Genomic DNA, 14,986 nt, shown 5'->3' with positions numbered 1-14,986 from the left:
GGACATTCCTATCCTATGTCTTTTATATGTTATCCTCTTACTGCAAAATGCAATTTAGTAGCTGTGTATTTGCTGCAAAGCTGTATTTTTATAATAATATTTAAATTGTATCAAACCTAATCACAAGGGTACATTATTTACTAATAGGTGGATTCTTTATTCCTTTTTATAGGTGTTTACAGCTACAACCAAATAATTTAAAAGCACTCATGGCCTTAGCTGTTAGCTATACCAATATAGGACACCAACAAGATGCATATGAGGTTCTGAAAACATGGATTAAGCAAAATCCTAGATATAAGTATCTAGTGAAGAAATCTGAATCTCCAGCACTGACTAGGAGGATGTCAAAACCATTTTGTGAAAGGTAATTTTAAAGATGTATTTCTAAGACAAAACTGACCACATATTCACATTAGCCCCTATGTACGACATCAATAAACAATGTCCAGTGTACTATTACTTAGGAAGGTAGAAATCCTTTATTTTATTTATTTATTTGGCATTAGGTTAAGTAGAATTTATTCCTAAATACTGTATGATTAGAGAATGCAACAGAAAAAATATTTTTTGTGGTTTCTTATACCTTGTTTTCTTGCTAACTAACTAACCCTAATAAATCTTACCAATTAGAACCCGTCTTTTGAATAAACTAAGAGTTGGGCATACTCTGTCCACATAATTTGAGTGGACCTTTACTAGCACAATTTAAGGGTTTACTAAAACTTTACTAGTAAAATTCCAGACACAATATACACATTCATTTCCAGGACTAAAATTTAAAAAACTAAAAATTTGCTATTCTGGACTGATAAATTAAACATGGAGTTTCATTTAAGACTTTGCCTGCAACTATACTGATAAACAATAAAACACGAGGTTCATAGAACCTTCTACTAGTGCCCACCATGGTGGGGGTGATGTGTGATGTTAGGATTTCTTATACCATGGGAGTTGGACACCGTTATCACTGAAAGAACAATAAATTCTCATTTGCATATGGAAATTCTACTGAATGAAATGTTTGGCTATCACTTTGTTAGATGAACCATTAGCACCGTTGGGTCATATAGTAGGATAAGGACCTCTGGGTTTATTGGAAACTTTAATAACACATTTAAATATATTAGACATTAGGAGTAAATAAGTAGCTTATTATATTGCTGCCCTGGTTTAGAGTTTTATATTACTCTTTGTAGCAAGCTTCATCTTAATATAACTTTCTTAGGTAAGTCCCCTGCTTACCTAAGAAAGGTGTGCAAGAAAATTATATAATGCATATGTGCAACTTAAATCTTCAAATATTGTTGTAACAGAAAGCACAGGTAAATATTTAGTAGCTATTAATAATCTGGTTTTTGCTTCTCAATGAAAATTAATAATACTCCCTTTTGGCCTGTTAAATACACAATTGAAAGTGTTTAGTTACATTTGTACAACAAGTGCATGAAATCATTTGTGAGTTAATACCGGTTGTTGTTCCTTATAAAAAACTGCAGCTCCTTGTAAAAACTACAGAATGTATATTCCCTTTATTGTGGCCAGAGGATGGCATTCTGTAGTTCCTGCACACTCCCTGTCCTTTTTATATACAGCAAGTAAGCATTGTCATCCTAGGACAGGAAATGTGTCCCTGGTGGGATCACTGAAAGGATCTGCTTCTACTTCTAGTTCCATGAATGCACCGTGACTTCTCCTGCACCAGAGAGACAGACGTCTGGAGAGATATCCCAATAACACACACGCACACAGTATGGTTTTAGGAATATACTCTAATGTTTACTTGAGAAGGTGGTCTTTTTATATATACAGCTTTTTAAGTTTTAGCCATATATAGTGTTATTTGATACATTGTAAGGTATACAAGGCATGCATTGTATTTCAAAGAATTTACAATTTCCACCATCTGGTTACAATAGTAGGAACAATCAGCTATCTATTGGCGGCAGTAACCAATCATGCCAAGAAAGGTTAACATGTCTTTCTTGGTTTGTGGGTGGGGCAGACCCAGTACAGCAGTAATTCTGGCATGGCTGATTTTCCTTTCACCTTTACTGAGAACAAAGCCTAAATAATCAACACTTTCCGTACACCATTGTAATTTTTTCCTTGAAACTTTATGTCCACATTCACATAACCACAATAATAAACTAACACAGTCCGCCTGGCAGGCCTCCCGAGCAGAACTACATATGAGGAGATCATCCACATACTGTAGAAGGACAGAACCATGAGGGGCAGTCCAAGGGCGTAGTGTAGCTTGGAGGACAATGGAGTAGACTACAGGGGGATCTACATAACCCTGAGGCATTCTACACCAAGTATACTGGCGATGTTTAAATGTAAAGGCAAAGAGTGGCCGTGTCTCCTTGTCAACTGGGACAGAAAAAAATGCATTCTTTAAATCAGAGAAAAACTCTGCATTGGCAGGAATGGCTGATAGCAGAGATGGCACGTCTGGAACCACAGGGGCTATGGGTATGATCTGAGCATTTACTGCTCTAAGATCCTGGACAAACCTAAAGGTATTGTCAGCCTTTCTCACTGGGTTGATAGGTGTATTATAGGGGGAGTTTCCTCAATAACCCCTGCCCCTAGGAATTCCATCAACAGGCTCAATTCCCTTTTCTTTTTCTGGGGAAAGTGGGTATTGTTTAATATAAACAGGTGCAGTGCCGGGCTTAAGCATTGCCTTGTATGGTGTACAAGAGATTAGGCCAACATCTTGGTCAGTATTTGCCCAAACCTCAGGAGGAACCTGATCAAGTAGTGGGTCCTGTGTTTGGCATTCCAAATATAAAAAACAATTACCGTTTTGTACATGGATGGGCATGACTGAGGATGTGACATGTAGGTGTCCTGTCTTACTAATCCCCAACTGCAACGTCAATAGAACAAACAAATCTCTCCCTAATAAATTCACAGGACAATTTGGAATGATCCTGAAACGGTGTGTGAACATTGACTGGTGATTGTATGGATGTTGTATCGAGAGAGGAGGAGTTTTATAAGATCTTGTAAGTATCCCATTAATTCCCACAGAGGGCTCAGCATTCTCTCTTGGACCACTATAATAATCCTCACATAAAGTATTACAAGTAGCACCAGAATCTACAAGAAAAGGCAGAGGACGTCCCTCTATGTTTAACACAATCAGTGGTGACTCCTTATAGTGGTTCGTGATGAGAGTGAATGCTGGGATACTGTCCCCCGGGCATCTTCATTGTAATGTCTGCTGTCCCCAGGCTACAGGGAAGCGAGGGGTATTATTCTGGGGCTGTGGCTGTGGTGGGGGAAGATTTTGAATCTGAGCTTGTGGATTTGGTTGGGGACCTTGAGCTTGAGTATTATTTGGGGCATTTTGCCTAAGTGGGTAGGGGCATTGACTGATCCAGTGGTCAGTCCTACCACAATTAAAGCAACCTGCAGGACGGTTGCCTCAGTATTTAGTTTATAATTTCCAGCAGGCGTATTTGGGGGCTCTATAGTGCTTATAGAGGGGACCTTACTCCAATCCCAGGGAGAATTATGTCCCACTATCCCATCTAATATGAGACGCATATCCTCCTGTGTCCGACACCTTCCTTTACAGGCTCTCTTTAAATTGAGGATACCCCACCAGTCACCCCTGATTCTGGTATTGAATCATCGACCTGACCACTCTGGTCTGAAGACGATACAATCCTATCATTTTGGACTGATTGTGGTAGGTCAGCAAGTAGTGAAGGGGCAGGGGGAGGGGCAGTGGCAGGAGTCACAGTGGCAGTATATCCTGCCAATAAATCAAGATCGTCTTTGGACAAAGAAGGATATATCTTAGGGATATTTCCTGAATAGGGAGGAGGAAGTTTCTGAGGTGGACCCCTAATCAATTCTTTCTCTAATTCATGTTTCTTTTTATATCCCTCCTGGTTCTCTGGCTTCTGTTTCTTAACCTTTTTATTTGGTCTGTCATACCAATATGGTGCATAAGTGAGCCAATTCAACCCACTCCCCCCCGACGTCATATACTTCATGTCCCACTGGGGGTCTGGACCATAATATGGGTAATAATAACCCCTTAACCATGTCCATATGGAAGGTGTCATTAGCGCCTTCCTGAGGGAATGGATTTACACTGTTCATCCCCTCTGTCCATCGTGCTATATTATCCACCCAGGGAATAACTAAATAGTAATCAGTCCCACAGACTCGAGCTACATAATCCTTACATGTTTCTCCTACACATGGAGGCGGTGGGGAAACCTTTCCTTGTTTTGCACCCATTTCTTGTAACTTAATTGAGACGGAAGCAGATCTGAACTCTTCCCAGGACTGGCTGTACTGAACCGTAAAGGCTCCGACAATTCCTGTCAACTGGGTACAGAGAACTTATGTCTATGCTGAACCTTCTCCTCAACTGCCTGTTAGTATTATCCCTTAAAACCGTCACTTGCGTTCACCAGTTTCTGGGTTAACGGGTTTCCCCTCGCCAGAGTGGTGGGGCGTCTTACAGTTCTCCAGGACACACACAATAAAGTTAGTACAATTTTCACAATATCATTTGCTGCTCACCTTCAGCACAAAATGAAATTACTTAATATTTCATAACATCACAGTATCATTTGCTGCTCACCTTCAGCACAAAATGAAAATACTTAATGTTTCATAACATCACAGTATCATTTGCTGCTCACCTTCAGCACAAAATGAAAATACTTCATAATATCACAACATAAAAGACAGCATAACATCACGACATAAAAGAAAGCCTAAGAAAGCAACAGATAAGAAGCGATAGAAATTGGCTGACAGGAGAAATCAGGGGGCAGACAATAGTTGAATTCATTCCCTAAAGAACACCTCTTTTAAATTCTTCCCTAAAGAATTTCCCTTTTGAATTCTTCCCTAAAGAATTCCTCTATAGACTTGGCCATTAGTCTCTTTATTTCTGGGACTTCCCTAAAGCCCTCAATTTAAAGCCTATCTTCCCTAAAGATGGCTACTTTCCCTTTCAGTCTATTCTAAGTGGATTCATGATAGAAGCAACAGAGAGTTTCAGAAAGGATCGGAATTCCCCTAAGCCTTAAGGCAGGGACTTTCCGTACTCACTGAATTCTGTGTGCTCTATTCCCGGAAACCGAGCCCCCAGCTGAAGGGATCTGATTCTACTTCTAGTTCCTCGAATGCACCGCGACTTCTCCTGCACCAGAGAGACAGACGTCTGGAGAGATATCCCAATAACACACACGCACACAGTATGGTTTTAATCACTATGTGAAAATAAACACTGAAAGCATTGTAATCATTGATGGTTTCAATTTTTGCTAATGATTTATTTAAAACTTGATAAGTTAATGTTTTTAAAAACTTTTAAAGTTTAAAATCTAATTATCTTGGGTTATTTCAGTTGTGTTAAGAAAGTCACAAAGTGTAATAATTCTGTATGTTTCCAAGGGTTAGTAAATGTTTTTAATCAAAGACAAAAAAAGGCAAAGGATACTCATGGAGTCCTCGAAGCCTTTTATCCGCTGGAAGGATTGTGTTCTTCTTGGATGAAAAGGCAAATACATTATATCTTATTGTTGTGCACTACTTTAGAATAGTTTACCTCAGGTTATGATAGTAAGCAAATGCCTATTTCACTGCTGTGTAAATAGCATAGAGGGAACCAAGACGCACACAAATTGTCTATTTCGTCTGTATACTTCTCACTGTGCAGTTTTGAAGAAGATGATAATATTTACAGATAAATGAAAGCTGAAATGAAGCTTGCTTTTTTTATCAAAGCAATAAGAAAAGGTGAATCAACCAAGACTCTTTGACAACTCAAGATCAAAAAGATCCTAAACATGCAGAGATACATTTCAAGATAATAAAGAATAAAGAGATTAATCTAAACATGAAACGTGGTTTCTGGCTAAACAGAACACAAACAATAACCATTGTGTACAATGTATCTAGATTCTGCCACCAGTATACACAAAGCTGTACAGAAAAGGGCAAAAGATGTATTTTTGGAACAAAACAGCTTGTTACTACTTATGATATGTATCAGTAACAGGAGATAAGATATAGTATAGGAATAAAATGGTATAAATTATATCCATATATTTGTGACTGCAATCTCTAGTGTTTGGGTTGATTTTCCTAATTTGAATTGTTTTCAGTGCTACCTTGGAAGAGGTAAAGGAATTGTATCTAGAGGCAGCACATCAGAATGGGGACCTGATAGACCCAGACTTGCAGACTGGACTCGGAGTTCTGTTTAATTTAAGTGGGGAGTATGACAGAGCCGTAGATGCTTTCAACTCTGCCTTAATGGTCCGACCTGATGTAAGTTTATAAAAAAAAGTATCGCTAATCACCATCTTCACAACTTCTTTCATTACATGTATGTACCCATGTATATTAAAAAAGTAAATATTAAAAAATAGTAGATATGTAACATTATTAATAGGGTTTAGGGTATATATGCAGTGCCCTGCCTATACTTTATGGAAAACACAGTCTAATGTCCAATTACCAAAAATATAACCCTTTCTATTCTTTCAGAAAGCAGAACATGAACTAGCTTGTATAGCTTATATATGTTTACTGTTTTACCTTCAGATGATTTCTTCTTCTCCAGTACAATTTGTGTGTTGAGAGGTGTGGTTAGTACTCAGCTATACCAGCACAGAGCTCTGGAGGTGGAGGGTAGAGGGGTTTTAGACATGTAGGGCATAGTACTTTAAGTATACAAAAAGTGTGAGACTTCAGCTTGGCTTTAATGTTTTTAAAGTTTATTGCTTTATGAGTAATCAAGAGCTAAACACTATACAATATTAATGTCATCAGAGACAAAAATTAATAACGTTATTACCAAAAATGATTGCTATCTATTATATTTATCTTTGCTAGCTAAACGTTTTCATTTCAGAACATTTCAAATTGCCTCTTTATTGCCAGGACTACTCACTATGGAACCGCCTGGGTGCAACGCTGGCAAATGGAGATAGAAGTGAAGAAGCAGTAGAAGCCTATTCAAAAGCACTGGAGATACAGCCCGGATTTATTAGGTCCAGATACAATTTAGGAATAAGCTGCATCAACCTTGGAGCACACAGGTCAGTACAAAGAAACAGATACATTTCAAACTCTGTTGTATATAGGGTGTATCTATAGATTTTTTTCAATTTCAGATAACATTTTGGATAAAACTGGACTTTAGAATCTTTGGGCCTGATTTATGAAAGCTCTCCAAGACTGGAGAAGTCAAATAATTTTACGTGAACCTGGTGATCCAGCAAATCTTTAATGGATTTCTTAAAATACTATTATTTGGCAAATGTTTTCAATCCTAAACTAGATCGATTTCAGGTTTGCTGGATTACCCAGGTTCTCCCATGGTAGTCTATCTTTCTCCAGTCTTATAGAGCTTTGATAAACCAGGCCCTTTGTTGTGATATCTGAGGATCTTTGAGAAAGAATATATTCATATCTAAAATAACTAGATTGGACAGAATGATTTTGTTTTAAGCTGTTTTACTGCTTGCTTAGAATATGTATTTATACTTGCTTACTGCTTGCTTAGAAATTTATTGTATTTATAGTGGGCACAGGTGCACTTTAACAGACAAGAGAAAAAAATACCAATTAGAGGGTTGTGATAAATTCTAACATTAATATAGGTGCTTATAGTGGTTAACTTTTTCATGTTCTTAATCTCAAAAAGAAAAATACATTCTACCTCCTAAAACTGGTATTGGGAGTTAGGCTTCCATGAAAACTGCTGCTGTTGTCTCCGGGTGGGTTTGCTGATTTTTGAGAGTACACTCTAGCACATGCACAATGGTGTTCAGAATAATAGCAATGAATAAAGCTCAAAATCCTTTTAATAGCTTTTATTTCCATACACACAAATGATTCGGGAACACTAAATAACACCAATTATTTTCCAAATCAAAACATTTAAAAATACAAAAAATTTGTGTTATTCTCTTACAGAAAGTGAAGAAAATGGGATATTAGGCTATTCAATATAATAGCAGTGTGAAATTCAGTAAGTGAGGTAATTTTTAGTGTCATCTATGGCCCTTATTTAAGAAATGAAGGCAGCAAATGTTGTACATGCTGGTTATAGTGAATTTCTCTCTGAAAATAGGTCATTCCAGCCATTGTTCAGAAAAACATCATACTTTGATTAAAAAATTGATTGGTGAGGGGAAAACAAAAGAAGAAAATTATAGGCTTTTTAGCTAAAATTCTCTCAAATACTTTAAAATTGCAACCAAAACAGAAAACTACTATTTAAAGAGATAGAGGTAAAGCCAAAAAGGCCAATAATTACCACCAGGAAGATTAAAGAAGGTCTAAAGTTACCTGTGAGTACTGTTACAAATATAAAACACCCTATGTGAAGCCAAGCTATCGGTAAGAAGCACCCACAAAGTCCCAATATGTATCTAGGGGCCACAGACAATTTATCAAATGACCCCCAAACACTGAATTCAAGCCACAGTATAGTGTGAAGACAGTGAAGCATGGTGGCACAAGCACCTGGATATTGGGATGTTTCTCATACTTTGGTGTTAGGCCTATTTATGACATACCAGGAATCATAGATGAGTTTTAATACATCAAAATACTTGGTGGTACTAGTAAATGAGCAACGCCTTGGTTCCAGACCAACAAGTATGACATTATGGAGCTACCAGTTCAACCCCTGGACCTTAATCTAATAGAAAACTTGTGGGGTGACAACAAGAATGCTGAAGAATTGTGGAATGTAGTCCAATCATCGTGGGTAGGAATATCTGTTGACAGGTGACAGAAGTTGGTCAACTCCATGCAACACCAAAGAACAGCAGTTCTCAGTGGTTATACAACTAAATATTCAGTGATTCAAAAGAAAGCAAAACATTTTTCAGTTTATTCAGTGAATGTTTGAGTTTGTAAAGAAGAATGAAGACTGCTATTTTTTAAACAGCCTAATATTACCTTTTTATTACTTTCTGTAAAAGAATAACACAAATTTGATACATTTTTCTTCATGTTTTGATTTGAAATGGAATGTGCAGCGTTCCTAATACATTTGCGTGTATGGAAATAAAATCTATTATAAGGATTTTGAGCTTTATTCACTTTTTAAACACAACGATATTATTCTAAACAGAACTGTGTGTTACTGTCCAGAACAGAAGTTAGGAAAAGGAAGAAAAAAAAAAACAAATGCATCCACTACATCTAAAGACTAGTAAATTGCATTATGTTACATTGTTATTGGGTATAAATATACATTTTTGGCTAACAGTGCTTTTTATATTCTGCATACTTTTATATTAGATTTATCTCAATAGACCTTAGCATATGAATGTGGCTTTGAATTTGACACATTTTCCTTTTAATGTGTTGTTTTTGCAGAGAGGCTGTTAGTAACTTTCTTACAGCTCTAAGCCTTCAGAGGAAAAGCAGGACTCTCATGCAATCTCATCACCCAGTCATCTCAGGCAACATTTGGGCTGCACTCAGAATAGCTCTTTCAATGATGGACCAACCAGAACTGTTTCATGCTGCCAATGTGGGAGACTTGGATATTCTCTTAAGAGCCTTTAATATAGAATCATGAAGTAATGGCGGGACCTCAGAGACCTTTTTTTACAAACCAAGTGTTTGCTGCTGATTCAGATGGGCAGGATATTCAGTACTTCCATCAGATGCTAACCTGGCCTTTTTATTCCAAAGATTGCTTGGTTACGTCTGACATAAAAGCACACAGTGAGAGTTGCAGATTACATTATTTTATGAACATTTGAATGAAATCAGCCTTTTCAAGAATGAACATTTTCAGAGAATCTTTTATTAGGATAAAAATGGGAAAGCTATGACTTTACACAGGAGTCTTAGATACAAATCCAAATTCTGGATGTATTTCTTCCAAGCTACATCAGAAATCAATGTTTTATAGGTGCTCTGTACATGGATTTAGTACTATGACCACCTTCAGTACAATGAACTCTTGGTCAGTGCATGAGGATCTTTACAAACTACACAAGATTATTTTTAACCTGTATGACCTTTATACTTGTTAGTAGATGTGGAGTAGTTTAATTAGCAGCACTTCAATCCCTGCTATTATATATGTAAGCAGGTTCCTTCCAAGGATTACCATCTATAGGATCCAGTGCACCTCAATATACAGCAGTAATCAAGTTAAAGTTGATTGATTTCAGAATGACTTTGCTAACTAATGTATGACGTATTGTCCACAGGAATAACCGACTGCCAAAATTCAATATGTTTTATTAACACAAACAGTAAGTTGCACTGATAAAGGCTGTACCAAGCCTGTTTGTGACTATACGTTTGCACTTTAATCAGTTTTAATAATGCATGACATTGCTGTCTCAAAGTAATAAAAAATTGAAAAATTTGCCCAAGATGGCAGATAGGACCAAACATTCTCCATATTTACCCATTTAGATCTTACATTTTGTATACGCGTTTAAAAATGCTGATGAAATTGAACAGAAAAAAAAAATATGCAAACTGACATTATCTAAAACAGAGTTGAGCTGTTTTATTCAGCTGGGGAAAAGTTGTAACGGTCCACCAGCATCCATGTGGGCCCAAGGGTGCTCCAGTAAAATTATATACCATATATGTTTTCTTAAAGAAAAAATTCTCCTGTTTGTAAAGCACTACTTTTGTATTCACAACATTATTTATACCCTAGAAAATGTAAGAAAATGCTAATTAGTATACAGATTGATTTTAGAAATGATGGGTGGGATGGCTGAAAATTTAGAAAATTGCCAATCAATCGGAAATTAGCTTTGTAATGTCAAGAACTCGTAGAAACCCTTCTTTTGAAAAGATGTTCTTATTGTGCACAGTAGTCAGTAGGACTAGTTTAGAGCATGGTTTAATAAAGATATATTTGCCTGCTAGACATTAGCTCCAAATATTTAATCCGCTAGCATTCAAGTAAAAGCATGATCAATAGCTGGACTATTTCAGAGAGACATCACAACAAGCAGTAATTACGTGTCAAGGGCAGTGATTGTATAGCAACCAATCAGAATGCAGTTTTCTTCTAATCATTAAAGGGAAAAATGATTTTGCTGCATAAAGGTAAAAATGAAGTTGTTTTAGATTACTGGATTATGTATGGTGTTCTTGGCCTTATGGAATATGCCTATATTCCAGAATTATATCTTCCGTTATGTCATAGTTTTACCAGCTTGAATTTTCGAAAAAAAAATTGACATTTTTATCATTTTCATGTTGCCCAAATAGACTTTTTTTTAAAACTATAATTTTTTTAACCTTTATAACTGTGGTTATAGTTTGCAAGCCCATTTAGCAAAGATATGTTTGCTATTTTATACTTGTTAATATAAATATTAGGTTATACAAATATTAGGTAAATTCCTATTACATATTAAAAAGATATATGACAGGGAGCTAGACAACAAAATCCCTACATTCCTTAAAAGTGCAAAAAAAGCATAATGTCTCTGACCGACGCATTTCGCCTAAATGCTGTTACGAGAGATATATAGTTTTTTATATATATATATATATATATATATACACACACAATTATAGTTGAAAAAAATGTATACCTGTTTGTAAAGTATTTGTGTCCTGAATTGATATTAACTATGGCTACTATCCGAAATTGCAACTGGAAAAGAAGTGGAGGAAAGTAAGGAGAAGTGGAGAAGGAGAACAGGAGAAGTGAAGAAAAGTCATAGGATCTGGTACAGGTAAATCCTGAGGTTAAATAGGTAAATAATAAATGAAAATATTATTTATGCTCAATTGGCTAAACGAGAATTCCCTTTTGGGGGTAAAAATTAATATAGATAGAACCACTCAAGGGGAGGGAAAAAAACGTAAGTTGCCATGGTAACACCGATTATTGTGGGTAATGCCTGGCTGGGTACTATCAGTGAATTTATTAAAAATTGGCAAAATCTACTACAAGGGATTTAGAGTTCAAAAAAGCTTAAAAATGATTAATCCAAAACAAATTATGCCAAGGACTGTAATTTAGGTATATAATTTAGGTAAAAAAAATTTAGGGAGAATAGTAAGGAACGGAGGGATTTTGTTGTATAGCTCATGGTCATATTTCCTATAAATATGTAACAGGAATCGACCTAATTTTTGTCGAAAGAGTAACCCTAGATTTCTCCGGTTTTCTTGATCTTTTCATTATTCCATACAATTGAGTAGGGTCAGCATCATTTTGTTTCTTAAAGTGTTGAGTTAGCTATTTGTATAGCATTTTTTTCAAAAAGGTAAATCTGTCTGTAAAGTTACATTTTTCTAATTTACTTTGTCATTCTAATATATTTTAGATTCCCATTGTGTCCTAGGCTGCTATAGATTCCCATTGTGTCCCTGGCGGCTATAGATTCCCATTGTGTCCTAGGCTGCTATGTCAAGCAAGGTGAGCGATAGATATAGCAGAAAAAAATTGCTAGTGAGGCATCATTTTACCGGAGACATGCAAAGAAGATGTTTGGGCTTCAGTTTTAGATGCATCCTTTCTCTATATTTTAAACAGATTCCATTTTTTAACAATGTTGAAATTGACTACATCTAAATTGTTGACAGTACAATGCTGGTACAAGCTGTGCCAGCTACCTTTTATTTTATTTATAAAAGTTCAGACAGTATTCATCAGATGTTCTTATCCTATTCCACCTTTACTTCCAGTCTAGATGAAATCTTTTAGAGAAATATTCAGGCTACAGCAAGAGTTTTACGTCCTCCAGATATCATTGGGTCCTCCTCTCTCTCTCCCCTCAGCCCTACTCTTCTGTCTAATTATCTGTAAGCTGTGATTGCTGTGTCTGTCTTAAAAATAACTCTTTGATTGCTCCACTATTTTTAAAGCTACTGATTCCCATGGATAACATTTTATCTAAATATACCAATGTAACCAGGATTTCCAATCAAATATCACAGGGCTAAAATCTTTTGATGCATTACTTTGAGCAAATTTGCAGTTACTTCAAATACGTTTACATTAAAAGAACATACTTTCCTTGTGATTCATTTAAACTTACAGTAGAAGCCTTGGAGTTGGGAATTTTGGGATTTATTATTGACTCCCTAAAACAGTGATCTATGAAGGCTGTAAGTGTTAAGGCCTGTAGTTCCTGTTGAATAGTGACATTTGGTTTGCAGGTAAAACAAATACAAAGTAGAAAAAAACACTATGTTTTATGATGTGAGCAGTGTGATAATCCAACAAATTTCACCTCTCTGCAAGTTAGGGCAGTCATGACAGATGGTTTCAGATTGGTTGCTATGGGTTATTGTCCTTTATGTGCAGTCTTTTACCCCGAGAGCTGACAAAGATAAATCATTTGCCCATTGAGAAAAAGAAGTAGAAGAAGAGTAGAGAAAAAATATTCAATAAATCGCTGTTGATGCAGGCCATCTTAAAGTGACTCATTCCATTAATTTTGGTTTCCCATTTAACATAACACTCTACAGTGTATAGGGGTTTATGAAAGTTGATTATTGCATTAACTTCAACTCCCAGTATTTCCTAAATAGCAGCTGTGAAAATGCTCTGTAGAAGTCTGGTTTTTAGTTCGACTCTTCCTGGTTACAAAGACATAACCATTAGCTAGATTTTGTATTTGCTATTTCCCCATTAGCTAGATTTTGTATTGGCTGAAAGATATCAAAAGGAAGAAAATAATTACTATCACTGGTATTATTACCACCAAATAGGAAATTAGGCATTAAAATAATCCAGAAAATGGGTAAAAAAAATTTTACACACATTTTCACAACTGCTATCCTGGGAAAGCTACAGAGCTGAGACATGGGAAAGGAGGAAAAAAGTGCTTATTTATGCATTATTGACTAGGTGCACAAGTCATATTCCTTTAAAAAAAATTTAAAGTGATTTGGGTAATATTTACTGTATATATTATTGTTTTGGCTCATATCATTTAGACTTCATAGCAATACCCCAGGGACAAGTTTTACTGTTCTCCTCTCTGTTACATCTGAAATCCCTGAGATTATGGTACTTAGTACAACCACATACACAGCTGCCTTACAAGCAAACCCTATTGTCCATAAAAAATATGTTGAATTTAAAAATGGCTTCTGTTTTAGCTGGACATATGTAGGTCTCTTTGAATACATTCCAAATAGTTATTCCCCATCAGGTAAGATGCAGGAAACTTAGAAATCATTGAACTTCCACATTATTTATCAAATGACTTCACTGCCAAAGTCATTGCTTTCAAAGTAATTCAAACCACAAATAAAAGTTTAAAGCAAATATGTGGCCTTACTATTGTACACCCTCCTTTTCACAAAGCTCATATATATATTATATACTTAATATAAAACATAATTATTGAACATATGTTGTTGTATTCTAGAAGTCAATACCACAGCAAAAAGCCATTACATGAGAGCACTTAACAGTTTCAGTTTACTAATCAAACAAATATGAGCTGGCTTTTCTTCCACTTTAATATTATGTAATTGACTAGGACTTTTGCTTTCCCTAAATCTAAGAATTTTAACACAGTAGAGAAATGGTGGTATTCAGAAATCCCAAGCCGATTTGTTTTGGAAGGTGTTGTTACATGAGGTGCAATTCTTGATCACGTTTGTCTCCCTACTTTTTTAAGATGAAAATTCTATCATTCTTCATGCAATACGATGTTTATACATCCCAAACAAAAAAGAGAAATCTATATTTTTAAAGTATGATTATCTTGATCATCAAAAGCATCAGATTTGTAAAAAAAAGAAAGAAAAAGAAAAAAAAGGACTTTTTAAAAACATTATAATAACCTCAGGTATTGCCATGTTGCATGAAAAATAGCATTTATGTATTTTAAACATATTAACCAAAAAGCATGCATTCAAATGTATTTTACTGTACAAAAACAAAGAATATGAATAAATTGCACTTAAGAGTAATAAACATTATTGTGGGTCCTTTTTTTGTTAATATTCTGCAAATATTTGTTTT

At 35.7% G+C, this 14,986-nt stretch overlaps 1 protein-coding gene across 1 annotated transcript in view; it reads left to right on the top strand.

Moving 5' to 3' along the window:
* PEX5L (peroxisomal biogenesis factor 5 like) overlaps positions 1-14,747 on the top strand; it is a 63,200-nt gene extending 48,453 nt beyond the window's left edge. Inside the window, exons 10-13 of the mRNA XM_072410148.1 lie at positions 173-367; positions 6,150-6,315; positions 6,931-7,088; positions 9,385-14,747. Of these exons, the coding sequence (XP_072266249.1) occupies positions 173-367; positions 6,150-6,315; positions 6,931-7,088; positions 9,385-9,589 (724 nt within the window). The 3' untranslated portion in view covers positions 9,590-14,747. The remainder of the gene's footprint in view (positions 1-172; positions 368-6,149; positions 6,316-6,930; positions 7,089-9,384) is intronic.
* The last annotated feature ends 239 nt before the right edge of the window (positions 14,748-14,986 follow it).

This window comes from Pyxicephalus adspersus, chromosome 4 (assembly GCF_032062135.1).
Source record: "Pyxicephalus adspersus chromosome 4, UCB_Pads_2.0, whole genome shotgun sequence".
In the NCBI taxonomy this organism is placed as follows: Eukaryota; Metazoa; Chordata; class Amphibia; order Anura; family Pyxicephalidae; genus Pyxicephalus; species Pyxicephalus adspersus.
Note: the sequence above shows the minus strand (reverse complement) of the source record. Positions and strands in the feature narration are given on the sequence as shown.